Raw genomic sequence first — 17,470 nt, 5'->3', positions numbered from 1 at the left:
TGTTAATAGACCATAATCACATAATGCATTCAGACGGTTAGGAAATTTACCCTCCTGTTAAAAACACAGTACCGTACCATATTTAAACTCATTTGCACCCCTCCCCTAATAAGCATCCCTGCATAATTTTTGTGTGGCAACTTTCTAAGCGTCACCTTTTCAATGCACCTATGTTTGAATAAATTCAATAAATTTACCTTCTAAAAACAAGATAATGCTAAGAAAAACGAATGCGTGCGGGCGCTTTGAGACATGGAAATTTTTTTTAGCATTACTTGACCACTTTCTAATAAATAACTGAACTCTCCTAGATCAGCTTCATACAAAGAGGTTACACTGGGAGAATGTAGATACCGCCATGTTTTTGTGTCACTCATGGATGGACAAATAGTGTACCTTCTGATTATTTGACATTGCATCTGGCAAACTTTGAGTGTGGTTTTTATGTAATATGTTGAGCCAGTTATTCCTGCTTACAATACATGCACAAACTTTTCATGCTAATGCTTTAGATTGATTTTGAAAATTATGGCCTGGTGTGGCTGCTACCCGGCTTGATCTGCAATAACATTTTTTAAGGACGTGCACAGTCTTGACGGTGTTAGCATTATCAAGCCCAGGTTATACTTCATCCTGTTATCAGTTCACTCAGTCTATGGCAACTTGGAACGGGCGGTAGTTGGTTGAGTGCTTTTGTCCCGGGAACCCTCCCTCTCAAGCTGCAGATACTGCCATGACATCAAAAGGATTTTTCTGATTCTCTATCTAGAAAGGATTACTTCAAATACATAGGTTGAATACCTCAGAAAATGTATCAGGCACAGGCCAGCCAAAAGAATATAGATTATATAGATTCAAACTGTGAGAGATACACTGTTTTTGTCCCCCATGCATGACAATCCAGTAAGCTGGGTTTACTATATTGGTACTGATGGGACTATTTGGGTTCACAGTATTTGACTTACCTTGTGCCTCTCATAAATCTCTTTGACTTCCTCCAGATCAGTTTCATACCAAGTGAAGATGTCCACATACTTGTCTGATACAGATCTCTTCATGCCTTGCCTCTGCATTATTGGAGTAAACCTGCATAAACAAACAAAGTAGAAGACACAATATTAGAATAAGGGTGAAATGGAAAGCGAAAAATTTACATGTTAGGAAAAATTGGGTGGTCACTTCTCAGTGCCTCCCAGAATGCTCATCTCTCTTTCAGTAGTCTGGTGTTGTAATATTATTGTGAGTGTACATAGGCAGCTAGTCTTGCACACAACAAATATTTCCCTTCCCAGCATTCACCAATAGTGCTCCTATCAAGGATAAGTGCCTTATTCAAGGATACAACCCAGGCTCTTATGATTAGAAGTCATTTACGCTATACCACATAATATACCCTCTTTCACACATGTCCTCTTCAGAGTGTATGTTACTAGTAACCCAGGATCTTATTATTATAAATCATATGCTACACCACATAATATACCCTCTTCCACACATGTTCTCTTCTGTGTAACTACCCTACCTTGTAATGATGTCCAGAGCTTCATGAGTTTTCATTTTACGCAGGAATATTGCTTGCAAGTAGGCACAAAGATAAGTCTCTATTTGTACGACAGTTCCCAAGAATTCCTCATAAGCTTCACCAAACTTTTCTTTGACCTGAGAAAAGGAACAATATGTCTCTGTTATTTGTAAAACTAATACTTTTACACACACTTAATGTTTAGATTCTAAGCATCCAAAAACACATGGTGCGCAGGGTAAACCAGACTTGTACCTAAAACACATGGTGCGCAGGGTAAACCAGACTTGTACCTAAAACACATGGTGCGCAGGGTAAACCAGACTTGTACCTAAAACACATGGTGCGCAGGGTAAACCAGACTTGTACCTAAAACACATGGTGCGCAGGGTAAACCAGACTTGTACCTAAAACACAGGGTGCGCAGGGTAAACCAGACTTGTACCTAAAACACATGGTGCGCAGGGTAAACCAGACTTGTACCTAAAACACATGGTGCGTGAGGGTAAACCAGACTTGTACCTAAAACACATGGTGCGCAGGGTAAACCAGACTTGTACCTAAAACACATGGTGAAAGAGGGTAAACCAGACTTGTACCTAAAACACATGGTGCGCAGGGTAAACCAGACTTGTTCCTAAAACACATGGTGCGCAGGGTAAACCAGACTTGTACCTAAAACACATGGTGCGCAGGGTAAACCAGACTTGTACCTAAAACACATGGTGCGCAGGGTAAACCAGTGCGCAGGGTAAACCAGACTTGTACCTAAAACACATGGTGCGCAGGGTAAACCAGACTTGTACCTAAAACACAGGGTGCACAGGGTAAACCAGAATTATACCTAAGTTCTAAGTTATATTGATGATTTCAGGTTGACTGCAGACATATAACAGGCTGCTCTGTGAACGTTTAATGCAAACAAATTGTCTTTTAGTTCACCTCAAGTTCAGTGGACATGTAGGTGTGAATTTCGCTGGTCACAGTAGGCACAACCACTAAAAATACATTTATGTCATTCCCGAACTTGAGGTGAACTTGACCTGCACTAAAACCAAACCAACCATTACTGCATGGATATATTAAGATATATACGAGGGGGTATCAAAAAGTTTTAGAAATCGCCCAGAAGTGAAAGAGCTATATCAATGAAATTTTGTCAGTGCAATCACTGGTCCTTATGTACACTATGATGCAAAAATGGTCTCATAAGTATGTTTACTTTTTTTTACAGGCGCTAGATGTCAGTACCTGCCTATGTAACCGCATAACCAGCAAAATTGAGAAAATTGAGGCATGTACCATGATTAAGTTCCATTTTAAGGGTTACAGTGCCCAACAAATCTGTGATGAAATAAAAATTCATTTTCCAAAAAGCAACAGTGATAATATCACAATTACCACCGAAGATAACTTTCATTTCATCATCGATTTTCTAGGCACTGCAACCCTTCAAATGCAGGATCTTAATAACGCTGCTTGCCTCAATTTTCTCAATCTTGCAGTTTATGCGCAGTAACTGGGGCAGCAGGTTATTAGCATTTAGCGTCACCTGTAAAAAAAGTAAACATACTTATGAGACCATTTTTTGCACCATAGTGTACATAAGGACCAGTGATTGCACTGACAAAATTTCATTGATATAGCTCTTTCACTTCTGGGCGATTTCTAAAACGTTTTGATACCCCATCGTACATGTACATAAATTTGAAATGGTGCTTGTATTGTTCATTGACAAATATCAATGCATCAAACTTGCTTATCGAGTATCAGCTGCTATTGTTAAATTTGGGTGAATGTAAGGAGATGACAGGTGTTCTGATTTGCAAGTAATGAGGTAGCATTCCACAAACGGGGTTCCCTGTCTGCCATACCTTTCCTTCCACATCTAGCATGATCTCTGTGGTAATATGCCCTGAGAGTAATTTCTTCATAGTGTCAATATGATCCTTGATAACACATGAGATGCTGGGGCCATCCATCGTGTCGTTCTCAATCTTGTATAGTTTTCCTACAGAAAAAGAGACAAATAACAAAAAAATCAACTTAAGGGAGTAACATGTTATGGTCGGATGTGGCTGCTTCCTAGCTTGATTGGCACCAATGTTTATTAAGACCTGCACAGTTTTGGATTTGAAGCTAAATGTTATATCTAGTCAAGCACATCAGGAAAACATCATTTTTGTTTTGTCAAATCTGCCAACTTGGGATGGGCAATGGTGGGTAAACTTTAATTCATTTTATCTACCACTACATATGAATATCCACTCGTACATTTTAAAGTTGTATTGGCCCTATAATTGATACTGCAAAATGATCAATATTCTGTTTCATTTCCATTGTGTTTAGATGTATAATGTTTTCTAAGAGTTTTTGTATTTTCATTTATAAAACATGCACAAGTTTGTATGAGAGCCTACTTGGAAAGCAGTGCTTGTCACAGAATGCAGTTTTACCCTCAATAAAGATATATTAAATAAAACAAGCAATAATTATTGTATTAGGCTGTTCCAATTGAAATCCATACACCCCCTATGGAAGATATGTCATTAATATTTCACAGAGGGAATGCAAATTTCAAATGGGGTTACCCTAATAGGTGACTCCGTTTCAAATATACCTGTGTGGAAGACTAAGGTCATGTTTTCCATAGGGGGTGTATGGAATTCAACTGTAATAGCTCATTAATTCTTTGGTACTTACTCAACAGAGTAGCATTTTGTGCACTTAAACCATTTATTCCATTGATCAAATCATGCACTTCATCTGCGTTAGATGGCCCTCCATCGCTAGTGCTCTGAGCTTCACTCTCATTCCTAGTAATCACCTCACGATCATCGTCAAGTTGACCTTCTTCCTCCTCTACAACTGGTAAGATGCCCGGGGTATGAGGATATATGGATTTAGTTGGACTTGAAGCTTTCATGGGGGATTCCATGATTGGTGTTCCTGTGGAGAGATTGGAAACTTTTATTCTTGATTGAAAATTATTTAAAAAAAGACACAAGAGTTATACAACAATGCATTAATATCACAAAACATGGATAATAATTATTATAATTGTTTAGGCTGTGTATGTGTACTTTTAATCTTTTTGATTAAGGGAAGGGGTATGAACGTTTGGACAGTATTTATTGTGGGACATTAGAGCACATCAGACATATCGAATTGCATTCTGAATACGAAGAATGGCCTTCTGATATCAAATAATTTAGATTTTTTTTAAATTCGCAATGTAATACACATTTTATGGCAAATCATTAAAAATTGACATTTTTGATATTTAACAGTACTCGAAGTAAACTTTATAAATCTGATGATTTCTACCTAAAGTGTATGTAGGTGGGATGAAAAGCCGACGATCAATTGAAAATTTTGACCTTTTCGTATTGAAGATATAGATTTTTTCCCAAAACACCAAAAAAAAATTAGGTCTTTTTGGGAAAAAATCCATATCTTCAATATGAAAGGTCAAAATTTTCAATTGATCGTCGGCTTTTCCTCCCAGCTACATACACTTTAAGACTATATCATTAAATTTATAAAATTTACTTCGAGGACTGTTATATCTCCAAAATGTGAAAAATATCAAATTTTAATAATTTGTCATAAAATTTGTATTATATCGTGAATTTCATAAAATGAAAATTATTTGATATCAGAAAGACATTCTTCGTATTCAGAATGCAATTCGATAGGTCTGATGTGCTCTCATGTCCCACAAAAAAATGCTGTCGAAACGCTCAAAACGCTCATTCCAGTTCCCTTAAGTCTCTGAAAGTGAATTATTATAAGTGATCTATAAGTGTCCTAACAAGTGTCCTATTGTGGGCTTTAGATAGTGTGCCTGTCTGGCAGTCCGAAAATCAGAAAAAGGATGGGAAGATTAAAGTTTGTCTGTACAAAGTGTGGGTTGATAACAGGTCCGTCACAATCAGAGCGGCCATGGCGACCAAGGGAAAAATTATTAGGGGCGATTTTGACCACATTATTTGCCTAATTTTCAAACCCTGAGGGGGAACCACTTTTGGGCTCCATGAAAGGCAATAGTTTAACATGCCCTACGGGATACCCTCAGCCCTATTTGTATTTTCATAAGCCGACCTCCCTTTCAAAGATCTGGATTTGGGCCTGGATAATACCTAATGTCTTTCAAGTTTGAAAAAGGGTGTAAGTTACATAAAACTTGCTATTTATTAAGAAATTTCACATATCACATGATCATAAATCCTTATTTAGATTCCCATGTCCTTGTTTGGCATGATACATATCACATGATCATAAATCCTTATTTAGATTCCCATGTCCTTGTTTGGCATGATACATATCACATGATCATAAATCCTTATTTAGATTCCCATGTCCTTGTTTGGCATGATACAATCATTTCTATAATCTGTGTGTATTTTGGTGGTCATATTTGCAGGTATTTCTAACAAAGCTTTATCATATATGAAGTGTACAAATGAAAGTCTCTTTTTATTGGGTTATTCAAGTTGAAATCCATACACCCCCTATGGAAGACATGATCGTAATCTCCCACACAGGGAGTGTGAATTTTAAATGGGGTTACCTACATGGGCGACTCCAATTGAAATCTACACCCCTAGCAAAGGTGATTAAAGTCTTGTATTCCATAGGGGGAGTGTGGCTTTAATCTGGAATAGCCCATTACCTGTTCCTTCAGTGGTAGCATCAATATTATCCAAACCAGCTTCTTCCACAGAGTCATCCTCTACCATCAGATCCTCAATTCTAGGCCTAGGTAACCCCTCAGTGCTAGTTGCAAGCTTGCTGTATTGCACTAGTGTGTACACAGCTTCAATCACTTGACGGATGCGCCCACAGAACAAGTCCAGATGACCAAAGATGGATTCTTCATCTGAGAATGGTACTCCATGACTGTGCTCAGATTCTATTATACAGAAACAAAATTATTATTATTACATTGCAATTTATGAGGCTGCTGACCTTTATGGAAAAAGACAAGAATTCATTACACATACAGGTCAGTCATTACAACATGACATATTTGCCTAGGGTCCATGTTGTCCAGCCTTCGGCTTAAAAAATTGTTGTCTCAAAGCCCATGGCAGTTTCAAAAACAAATGCCGAATGAGGTTTTTTTTAAGATTTGTATTTTTTTAAAGATTTTTTAATTAAATTTGGAATTAAGATGTCCGCGCGATCGCGCAAAAAGCGCAAAAAATCACGATTTTGGGGGTCCATCGCGATTTTGGTGGTCCATCGTGAATTTTCAGAATTTTGCCAAACACACTACTTTTCAATGTAAATTCACCAATAATAACCTTTTTACAACATAACAGGCTTAAATTTCTATTCTTTTATATTTTTAAGATAATAAAAGCCCCAAAATTTTGACCCACCTGCTTAGAATTGAAGTAAATTCTGCAATATTTGTAAATGCAACGTCAGGAAATCGTGCACTTTTTGCATGCTTTCCGAACGATCGCTGGCTTGGGGAAGTCCCGATTGATTTGTTGTCCAGCCTTCGGCTTAAAAAATTGTTGTCTCAAAGCCCATGGCAGTTTCAAAAACAAATGCCGAATGAGGTTTTTTTAAAGATTTGTATTTTTTTAAAAGATTTTTTAATTAAATTTTGAATTAAGATGTCCGCGCGATCGCGCAAAAAATCACGATTTTGGGGGTCCATCGCGATTTTGGTGGTCCATCGTGAATTTTGAGAATTTTGCCAATACACACTACTTTTCAATGTAAATTCACCAATAATAACCTTTTTACAACATAACAGGCTTAAATTTCCATTCTTTTATATTTTTAAGATAATAAAAGCCCCAAAATTTTGACCCACCTGCTGAGAATTGAAGTAAATTCTGCAATATTTGTAAATGCAACATCAGGAAATCGTGCACTTTTTGCATGCTTTCCGAACGATCGCTGGCTTGGGGAAGTCCCGATTGATTTGTTTACAACCAAGCATATGCCGCTAACGTGCGGTTAATGTTTATTTAATTATTTATCACAACCTGGCAATATTCAATTTTTAATATTTTAAGTTTATTTTCTCATAAATAATCTAGGTTTCCTTTATTAGTATTATTGTTACGATGAATAAAAGCAATTTTAAAGACAAAATCCAAATGATAACCCCTTTTTCGTATTATTTGTGGTAGCGTGTGTCTTAGTTTTTGTAGCATCAACAACACGTTAATTTAAAAAAAGAAATGCGGAAGTGAAAGTACAAACGAAAATTGCTCAAGATTGACAGACTTTGCTCATGTTTTTGCACCTGTTTTTGACCACGTTTCGGACCAAACTGATACAGAAATGAGAAAAATTATCATAGCGAACAGAGATGGAATATCACAGCGAAAATGCACTTTTATTTTTTTTTAACAATCAACATTTGATGAGGTGTAGACCCGGGGTACGTATGTATCGTGATAATCGTGAATTTCAGATGGACGCACAAAAATCTGTCGCGCTTTTTAACTTGAATTTTCGCGCTTTATAAAAAAACGGCCGCGCATTTTGCAGTTTTAAATCGCGCGAAACTCCGGTGCCTAATTTTTGAGTGTTAAAAAGTACACAGGATAAAATTGTGGTTGATTTACACATTTGAAGTACAAATCTCAATTGTTTTATACCTAAACAATGCGAGTGTCGAATCAAGTAACTTTTCTTCCAAATTTGTCTCAGCATTTCATGATTTTACGGCAAAAACTAAAAAAAAAAAAGGAAATAAAAATGAATTTGCCATTTCGCTGACATGGGCACGCTTAAAAATAAAAACCGCGTATGGGCTTTGAGACATAACATATTTTTAGCCTTATTAGTATGAACATTAACAAAAATAAGGAATATATTTATGGGTGTTGTTTTTGAGCCCAGCATGGATCTTCATAGATTTTCTCTTAGGGTATGAAGTATGTGGCACATTTTTTCAGAAGGGGGTACTTCTTTGTGAACTAGTTATGATATGAGCTGAGATATTACCCGGGGGAATGACCATATATCAATATAACAGGGATGTGGTGCTCTAGTTTGTGTACACCTACCCTTCCAGTGAACATATGTCTAATCCTACCCAGGCAACATGCATGAGGTATACGTCACTAGAGTTGGAACAGATAATAGTAAGGGGTCTTGTTAAGGGTTATTTTCTAACATAATACATATCCTTGCTACTAAGTTCCTACTATGATATACATATACAAGTGCCTCCCACCTCCCAAGCATAATAATAACTGATCATATCTGCTTTAGATTGTGAAATGTTTAAGGAGCAGACTATTTAATTGTTCAAAGCAGGAAATCAAAACACCTGCAGAATGGATCAACACAGTATTGGGCTATTCCAATTGAATTCCATACAACCCATATTGAAGACATGACCTTAATCTCCCACACAGGGGATGCAGTTTTTAAAAGGAGTCACTCATTCAGGTAACCTCATTTGAAATTCACAGTCCCTGTGTGGGAGTTTAAGGTTGTGGCTTCCATGGGGTGTATGGGTTTCAACTGGAATAGTCCATATCAACTGCATTGATTTTATTAAGCAAGCCAAAACATTACCAGTCTGTCCCATCTTTAAAATGATACTTAAAGGATCGAGCCACATCACTTTGCCAGTTCTCCACAGAGGAACTGACTTACACCTGTTATTTGATGACAGACAGAACAGAATTTACATGGATACATTTCACCTTCAACTAATTCCCTCAAAGAATTTGAACCAACACTTTAAATTTTGGTAGTGTTTACGGTCAATTTTTCTCCTCAAAATTAACAATAGCAATTGTGTTTGTTAAGGTTTGAAGAAATTAAAAACTTTAAAAAAATCAAGTCAAGTCTTGTGATTTCTTAACATGTATCTAAAATTGAAAGTATGTTTTAACACTTTCTAAGCATACAGGCTGTATCAAAATGTTTGGTACCCATCAGTTTTTGGTATTTATTGGCAAGCCTGTTCTTCAATATGCAACAGTGGATCCTCTGTAAATGCCCATGATTTACAGTTTTATAACCTTTCATAACTTTCGTCTATAAATAAGGTTGCTCCTATGTTGCTTTTTGTTGTGTTAGTCTTGTCCATAATCACTAGAAACTGATGGGTACCAATCATTTCGATACACCCCGTATCTCAAGCCTGTCTATAAGAGACCTGAATTCAAACCCATCCCATACTTACCTCCAGCAATTGATGGTGTCTTGGATGTTTTACCAGTCAGCGCTCCTCTTGAGATCGCTCTCTGCCTGCTGCCTCCTCCCAATGAACTGATAGATGGGAAGTGGGTCAGAGTATGAGCGCCACCTAGATTGTCTCGTAGCGTGCGCACCATGTCCTTGTATACATTCTGCATGTGAGAAAAAGACAGTAACAATCAACAAGGTTTCAATGAGTGTGACGTTAGATTGAAAACATTGTTGAGCTTTCGTCACATGCCTACGTTCTTACAGAAACTCTTTGAAACAGAAGTGTTTACTCAGTGACTAATGTTTCTTGTATCTGATCCAATTATGCACTTACTTGTGAACGTTTCAGCAACCACTGTTGCCTTTGTCAAGACCTGATGAATTTGTTCAATCAAGTGAAGGCTTTCCTTGATTAGTTCCAAACTAAAATGGAAAGCGACCTCCTTTTTATAAATTATACACTAAGTTGCAGAATTGAAGATTTGCCGGCTTGAATTACCCCTCGGTATGACAATGCTGCTGCAAGATGCCGATTAGATGCAGTTCACATAAAAAAGTACTATTGACTGGTCAATAGTATACAAATATTGACTGCTAGGAGGGCATGGTTAAGATTATAGGCCCAAGGTGATCTCAAAATCATGCTATGACCCGAGGCGCATGGTTTTGAGATCACCGCGGGCCTATAATCTTAACCATGTCCCGAATAAAGCAGTCAATATTTGTTTTATATACCGAATGGATATGTGGATGTTGCGATTGCGCAGTTTGATCCGGACGCACGTGATCGGTCCGTAGTTCATTTCCATGGACCGGTCCATAGTTCATTTTGAGGTCATAGTTAATTCAATGACTGCACATTCAAGCAATCAGATGAGAGGAATCTATATATAAGGTATATAATACTTTTTAATGGAACTTTTTCCCTGCCGTGAAATATCATGGAAATACATGAAGTATAGATATTTATTGTCAGATGATGTAGTATCCACCAATCAAACATTTTATGTGTTATATAATGCCTAATAGTACTTTACATACTCAATGGATTCGGCTCATTCAACTCAAAGTGAGCCATAAGAAAGAACCCTCAGCCATTTATGCCAATACCTCAAAATCATCATTGCAACATATCCAACTGTTTTTCTTTTTAATACCATGTCCATATTTTCATTTGCTCAAATTATCATGACATAATATTCAGAGATGCCAGTCAGTGTTGCCAAAAAATCCTGAAATGGCAAACAAAATTCCTAAAAAGTGTAGTTTGCCTATATATTTGTACAGGATCATCCAAGTAAAATTTCCTGAAGACTGGCAACACTGAATATTAAAACAGAGTACTACTTACATAAAGATGAAGACATGCCTTGAGTCTACCAAATAAAGACTCATCCTCTGGCTCTTTACCATCTTTGCCCTTGCCCCTCCTCTGTCCAACCCTAGTTCTCCCCATATCGTCAGTGGTAGCGACCCGAGTATCAATTTCTTTGTAGAATTTGGACCATAACAAGTCTTCTTGTTGGGGGCCATAGGTTTCTGACAGGATGTATTCTTTACAAGCGTTCACCAACTGGTTGGTCACCTGCAAAATAAATGTATAAAAACTGTTACCGTAACTCATAGTTTTGAATTCCAATGATGAACACTGTATAAACCATTTAACAGCAAGGGACTTTGCAGTTTGGAGCACACATTCTAGACATTCAACACTGACCTTTGCAGCCAGGATCATCTCCCCAAGTTTCGTACATGTATGTTACAAGTAGACAATTAGCAGTAACTTCCTTATTTATGAGAATTTCTAGCTAACTCAATTTTTTTACATGAGAGCGTATAAGCCAGTGTCAGGGTTCAAATCAGCAACCTCTCGCACCATAGTCGAACACCTTATCAACTGAGCCAACTTGACTGAATTCCAACCATGAACTGATGAACATTCCAATTTGCTAGTTCTAGACACTCCATTGAGAAATGCTGCACTTCTTTATTAAAAAACAAATTACACCAAATAGTAAATTTTGCTTTAAGCCCCAGGCTCTAATCAGTACTTTAGTACTGAGGACCTAATTTGCTCAGAAATTAGTTCTCTTAGTCTTAAGCCATACTCAAGTAATGTCATTTCAACACAACTCCTTAATAAAATCATCTTTTTTTCAATAGCCTACATTAGTGTAGAGTCCGAAGTTTTCCATTTTACGGAAAAAGGTACAACACGGAAAATGACTTTTTTGTATGATGTGACAAAAATTGTTAAAAGATAAGAGAAATAAATGTTAAAAACAAGCATGAGTTGTGTATGTCAATTTTTATGATAAAAATACTGTTTAATAATACCGAAATAAATGTATTTTACCAAGGCATGAACCCCCTATATCCCTACAAACATCATAATAGTCGACCTATTATCGTGAGAATATTCCAATCAGAGCATATTGATCGCGATATTGAACACTTTATTGTGACAGTAATATCATTGTTTATATATTTTAAGATGACACAGATTTACAAATTTTACAACACGGATTACAACACGGAAAATGGATTTTAGAAAACGGTAAACTTCGGACTCTACATTAGTGCCATACACTCCTTCCATATGAAAATGTACTGCACCCAAGTACTTGTATTCTAAGGTAGTAGTTTATACATACAGTGGGCTATTCCATTTAAAATCCACACTATCCCTGTGGAAGATTTAGGACATATCTTCCATGTGGGGAGTATGATTTTCAAATGGAATTAGCACATTAACCAACTCTATTTGGAACTCGCCCTCCCTCAGTGGAAGAAGATTCAGACTGAATCTTTATGAAATTCAAATGGGACTGCTAAATGTGTCCATTCCATTTGAAATTCATATTCCCCTTCTAGATATTTCGTCCTATGAGTTTGTGGCCCCCGAACATGTTTAAAACAAAACTGTCAACTGGTTTAAACATGTTCAGGGACCAATGACACATAGGAGGTTTTTCGTGCCTAACAATAATTTCCAAAATCTTCAACAGGGGGAGTGTGGACTTTAAAAAGATTAGCTCAATTAGCCCTCACCTTGGTAAACAGTAAACCCAGATAACCAGCTCTAGCATAGAACCTAGAAATAGAGTCCATCTGCTTGACACTGTTCATGAGTCCTGGTAGGGCATTGTTGACTATGATTGATGGAGTAGCACCATAGTAGAGCTGCTCAAAATGTCGTCTCAGTGCCTCCAGATACTTGACTCTGTCTTTAGTCTCGTTAGCTGCATCAGTTATGCTGGCAATTGGATAAGATATGCATTCTAATTATTACATGCAAGATTAATCTGCTAGATGGCTTACTCAACTCAAATATTGTTTTAATGAAGATGGCTGCAATGTAAAATACTCTTGGCTAGTTGCTTTTCAGATAGAACAACAGGATGTAGATGCAAAATATTTGCCCAAATATGCTACGCTCAATTGAGGTTTGACAATGAAAAGTTTTTTATTTTCTTGCTTGGTCTGTGCTGTGCACCAAGCGTACATGACAGTGGGGGATTTCAGGGGGCAAAGTTAACAAATTTTGTGCTAAATTGCTGCAAACAGTGGAATTTTTGGCTTTTACTGGGGAAAGAATTCTGACTTGGGAGCATTTTCCCCCTGCATCACCGCTCCATGCTCCCGTGGTACCAGTGGTGTAAAACACAAGAAGTGAAATACAATCACATTGATTGGCTGATCAACGATCTTGACAACAAGCTGATTGCTGGTCATCTGTGCATAGGAGGAGGGAACCCTCATCCCTTCTAAGCGATCGCCAATCACCACCGCGTACCCGGACCACAGAGACTCACCTTGCATCAACTGCTTTCCATTTCTTTAGCATCTTAGACTTGGAAGTGATGAGAACACCAATGACTGTCTTACATTCTTTGCCCTTGAGTTGCTCCATGATGTTGGACAACATCCTCTGTCTTCTACGCCATCTGTCTAGCTCACTCATGGGACCAGAGGTCGGATCCATGAACCTTGACAAAAAATTTATAACGGCAACTGTTTAGAATTATGCCCAATATGCATAATTTAAGATTCAAAATGTAATACAAACAGAATAGGCAGGTGTCCTCACAAATTTCCCAGTTTTGTTTCAATAGAATTTTATTTTGTGTTCTGTATAAGGGCCGCTACGTACGGAGCCTCATGGGTGACATGTAACAAATATTTTTTTTGAAAATTATCCCGAGATAATCAGGTTATCTCGGGATAATTATCCCGAGATAATCATGTTATCCCAGGATAATCAGATTATCCCGAGATAATCAGGTTATCCCGGGATAATCATAATTATCCCGAGTTCTCCCGGGATAATTATCCCGAGATAATCAGGTTATCCCGGGATAATCAGGGATAATTATCCCGAGATAATCATGTTAACCCGGGATAATCAGATTATCCCGGGATCATTATCCCGGGATAACATAATTATCTCGGGATAATTATCCCGGGATAATCATGATTATCCCGGGATAATCCTGATTATCTCGGGATAATTATCCCGAGATAATCATGGGATAACATGTTTATCTCGGGATAATTGTACATACACAATCTCTTTAACACAGCAATGTTGCTCACGCAAATAGTGTCAATTTTGTAATAGATGTTCTTATCATAGGATGTACGGCGATGGAGTGTACATCTGGGCAGGAGACTGTTTATACGACATTTAACTGTGCTACTGGCTACGCATACAGTCAGGCGTAACACCATCAATTCAGCCCCATTGAAACACACGGGAAAACACGCATTTTCTTTGCGCGATTTTAGACATTTTCGCAACAAATTGACTATAAATGTAATACCAATCGATTGCAAATGTATGGGTAGTCTTATGATTAATTTTCGAGATATGGGCGTTTAAACAGCACCATGACCATTTTCGACCCTTCTATACCCTGAAAACCCGCTTTCTGGCCATATTCTGGCTATATTCAGTAGATAGCAGATCAATGTAGCTATTTTTAGTAGATATCAGATCAATATAGCTATCTTCAGTAGAAAGCAGGTTAAAATATAGCCATCTTCAGTAGATAACAGATCAATGTAGCTATCTCCAGTAGATTGCAGATGAATATAACTATCTTCAGTAGATAGCAGATCAATATAGATGTTGTCAGTAGATAGCAGGTCAATATAACTATCGTCGGTAGATAGCAGATCGATATAACTATCGTCAGTAGATAGCATATTAATATAGTTATCTTCAGTAGATAGCAGATCAATATAGCTATCTCCAGTAGATTACAGATGAATATAACTATCTTCAGTAGATAGCAGATCAATATAACTATCGTCAGTAGATTAACATAGTTATCTTCAGTAGATAGCAGATTAATATAGCTATTTTCAGTAGATAGCAGATTACTATATCGCTATCTTAGTAGAAAGCAGGTCAATATATAGCTATCTTCTGTAGATAGTAGATCAATATAGCTATCTTCAGTAGATAGTAGATCAATATAGCTATTTTCAGTAGATAGCCGATTAATATAGCTATCTTTTGTAGATAGCAGATTAATAATTCTATCTTCAGTAGAAAGTAGGGTAATATATAGCAATCTTCAGTAGATAGCAGACCAATATAGCTATCTTCAGTAGCTAGCAGATCAATATAGTTGTTGTCAGTAGATAGATCAATATAACTATCGTCGGTAGATAGCAGATCAATATAGCTATCGTCAGAAGATTACTATATAGATCTGCTATCTATCGACGATAGTTATATTGACCTGCTATCTTTTGTTTGTTTGTTTGTTTTATTTCTTCTTTAACCTGGGACACTCAATCAGTTGAAAACACAATTAATCATCTGTTCTTCCTTGAGGCCCAGGGATCAATACAACATTTACATAACATAATTGTTAAGGTTTTAAAAATACTAAATACATTCAAATACATGATAATATTGCAAATTTAGATAAATACAATGTTTACAAAATAAATCAAATTACAATGTAACTTTACAACATGTTTAAAATACTATTAATACTACATACATAGGCAAAGCATATAGAATAAAGGATCAAATAATATGGGGGACCCAATAAGCATTAAAACTACTTAAAAGATAAAACACTACAAAAATCAACCTATGAACCAGCATAGCTATAAAACATTAATATTATTCAAAACTATCGATTGCACTAAATACAAACAAAATAATTCATTTAATGTCAAATACAAATAATTCAATATGGAAATTGATTGCACAAAATAGTAGTAAGGCATAGCATGATAGTATAAATATAACTCAAACAAATCTTGTTTTGCAAAATAAACGAATGAAGCCAAAATATGAAACAAATTTAAAGGCTACTATTTAAGAATCATAAAATTGAGAGTTGTATATTGTTTTGAAAGTTGCTGTGCTAATTGGGAGAGGTGATTTCAGTTTAGGATCTAGTGAATTCCAGGCCTTAGCCCCTCTGAATAAGAATGAGCGTCTACCAGCTTCAATTCTTGGTTTGAAATTAAGTGCAATATTGCCATGAGCGCTACCACGTGTATTGTGACGATGACTGGTTTTCACAGAGGTAAAAATTGTTTGCATATACTTTGGAACAAAACCAGCAATACATTTATAAGTTAAAAGACACAGATGGTCTTGTCTAAGGTTGCTAAGAGGCTTCCATTTAAGTTTTTCCCTGATTAAAGAAGATGGTGTCCTGACTGGAACTTTAAGAATGGCCCTCCCAGCCCTGTTCTGGAGACGCTCAATCCTATTCAGAAGCGTGTTATTGCAATTTCCCCATACAGTATCACAGTAAGTCAATCTTGGAAGAATAAGAGCTTTATAAATTGTATTCATGTGGTTAGCAGATAGCCATTCCCTGATTCTGTACAACATACCAATGTATTTCGAAACTGTTAAACAAGTTTGATTAATTTGATTATCTACTGGAGATAGCTATATTAATCTGCTATCTACTGAAGATAGCTATATATTAAAATGCTATCTACTGAAGATACTAGAATTAGCTATATCTCCTTTCCACTGAAAATAGCTATATTGATCTGCTATCTACAGAAGATTACTATATCGATCTGCTATCTACCGACGATAGTTATATCGATCTGCTATCTACCGACGATAGTTATATTGATCTGCTATCTACTGAAGATATCTATATTGATCTGCTTTCTACTGAAAATTGCTATATTGATCTGCTATCTACTGAAGATAGCTATATTGATCTGTTACCTACTAAAAATAGCTATATTCATCTGCAATATACTGTAGATAGCTATATATTAAAATGATATCTACTGAAGATACTGAAAATAGCTATATCTCCTTTCCACTGAAGATAGATATATTGATCTGCTATCTACAGAAGATTACTTTATCGATCTGCTATCTACCGACAGTTATATTGAACTGCTATCTACTGACAACAGCTATATTAATCTGCTTTCTACTGAAAATAGCTATATTGATATGCTATCTACCGAAGATAGCTACATTGATCTGCTATCTACTGAAGATAGCTATATATTAACCTGATTTCTACTGAAGATAGCGATAGTAATCTGCTATCTACTGAAAATAGCTTTATTGATCTGCTATCTACTGAAGATAGCTATATTGATCTGCTATCTACTGACGATAGCTATAATTATATTGATCTGCTATCTACTGACGATAGCTATATTAATCTGCTATATACTGAAGATAGCTGTATTGATATGCTATCTACTGAAGACAGCTATTGATCTGCTATCTACTGAAGGTAGTTATATTCATCTGTA

The 17,470-nt window shown here is 36.6% G+C and overlaps 1 protein-coding gene across 1 annotated transcript in view; it reads right to left on the bottom strand.

The window, feature by feature from the left end:
• Nucleotides 1-17,470, bottom strand: part of LOC140157972 (uncharacterized) — a 30,003-nt gene that overhangs the window by 1,442 nt on the left and 11,091 nt on the right. The window contains exons 3-11 of the mRNA XM_072181221.1: nucleotides 13,516-13,689; nucleotides 12,752-12,956; nucleotides 11,052-11,285; nucleotides 9,696-9,861; nucleotides 6,198-6,437; nucleotides 4,226-4,471; nucleotides 3,397-3,533; nucleotides 1,523-1,659; nucleotides 966-1,086 (exon numbers count right to left, since the gene is read on the bottom strand). Of these exons, the coding sequence (XP_072037322.1) occupies nucleotides 966-1,086; nucleotides 1,523-1,659; nucleotides 3,397-3,533; nucleotides 4,226-4,471; nucleotides 6,198-6,437; nucleotides 9,696-9,861; nucleotides 11,052-11,285; nucleotides 12,752-12,956; nucleotides 13,516-13,689 (1,660 nt within the window). The remainder of the gene's footprint in view (nucleotides 1-965; nucleotides 1,087-1,522; nucleotides 1,660-3,396; nucleotides 3,534-4,225; nucleotides 4,472-6,197; nucleotides 6,438-9,695; nucleotides 9,862-11,051; nucleotides 11,286-12,751; nucleotides 12,957-13,515; nucleotides 13,690-17,470) is intronic.

The sequence above is a fragment of the Amphiura filiformis genome, chromosome 7, assembly GCF_039555335.1.
Source record: "Amphiura filiformis chromosome 7, Afil_fr2py, whole genome shotgun sequence".
Lineage (NCBI taxonomy): Eukaryota > Metazoa > Echinodermata > Ophiuroidea > Amphilepidida > Amphiuridae > Amphiura > Amphiura filiformis.
The sequence above is the reverse complement of the archived record's forward strand: the minus strand, read 5'-3'. Positions and strand labels throughout refer to the sequence as shown.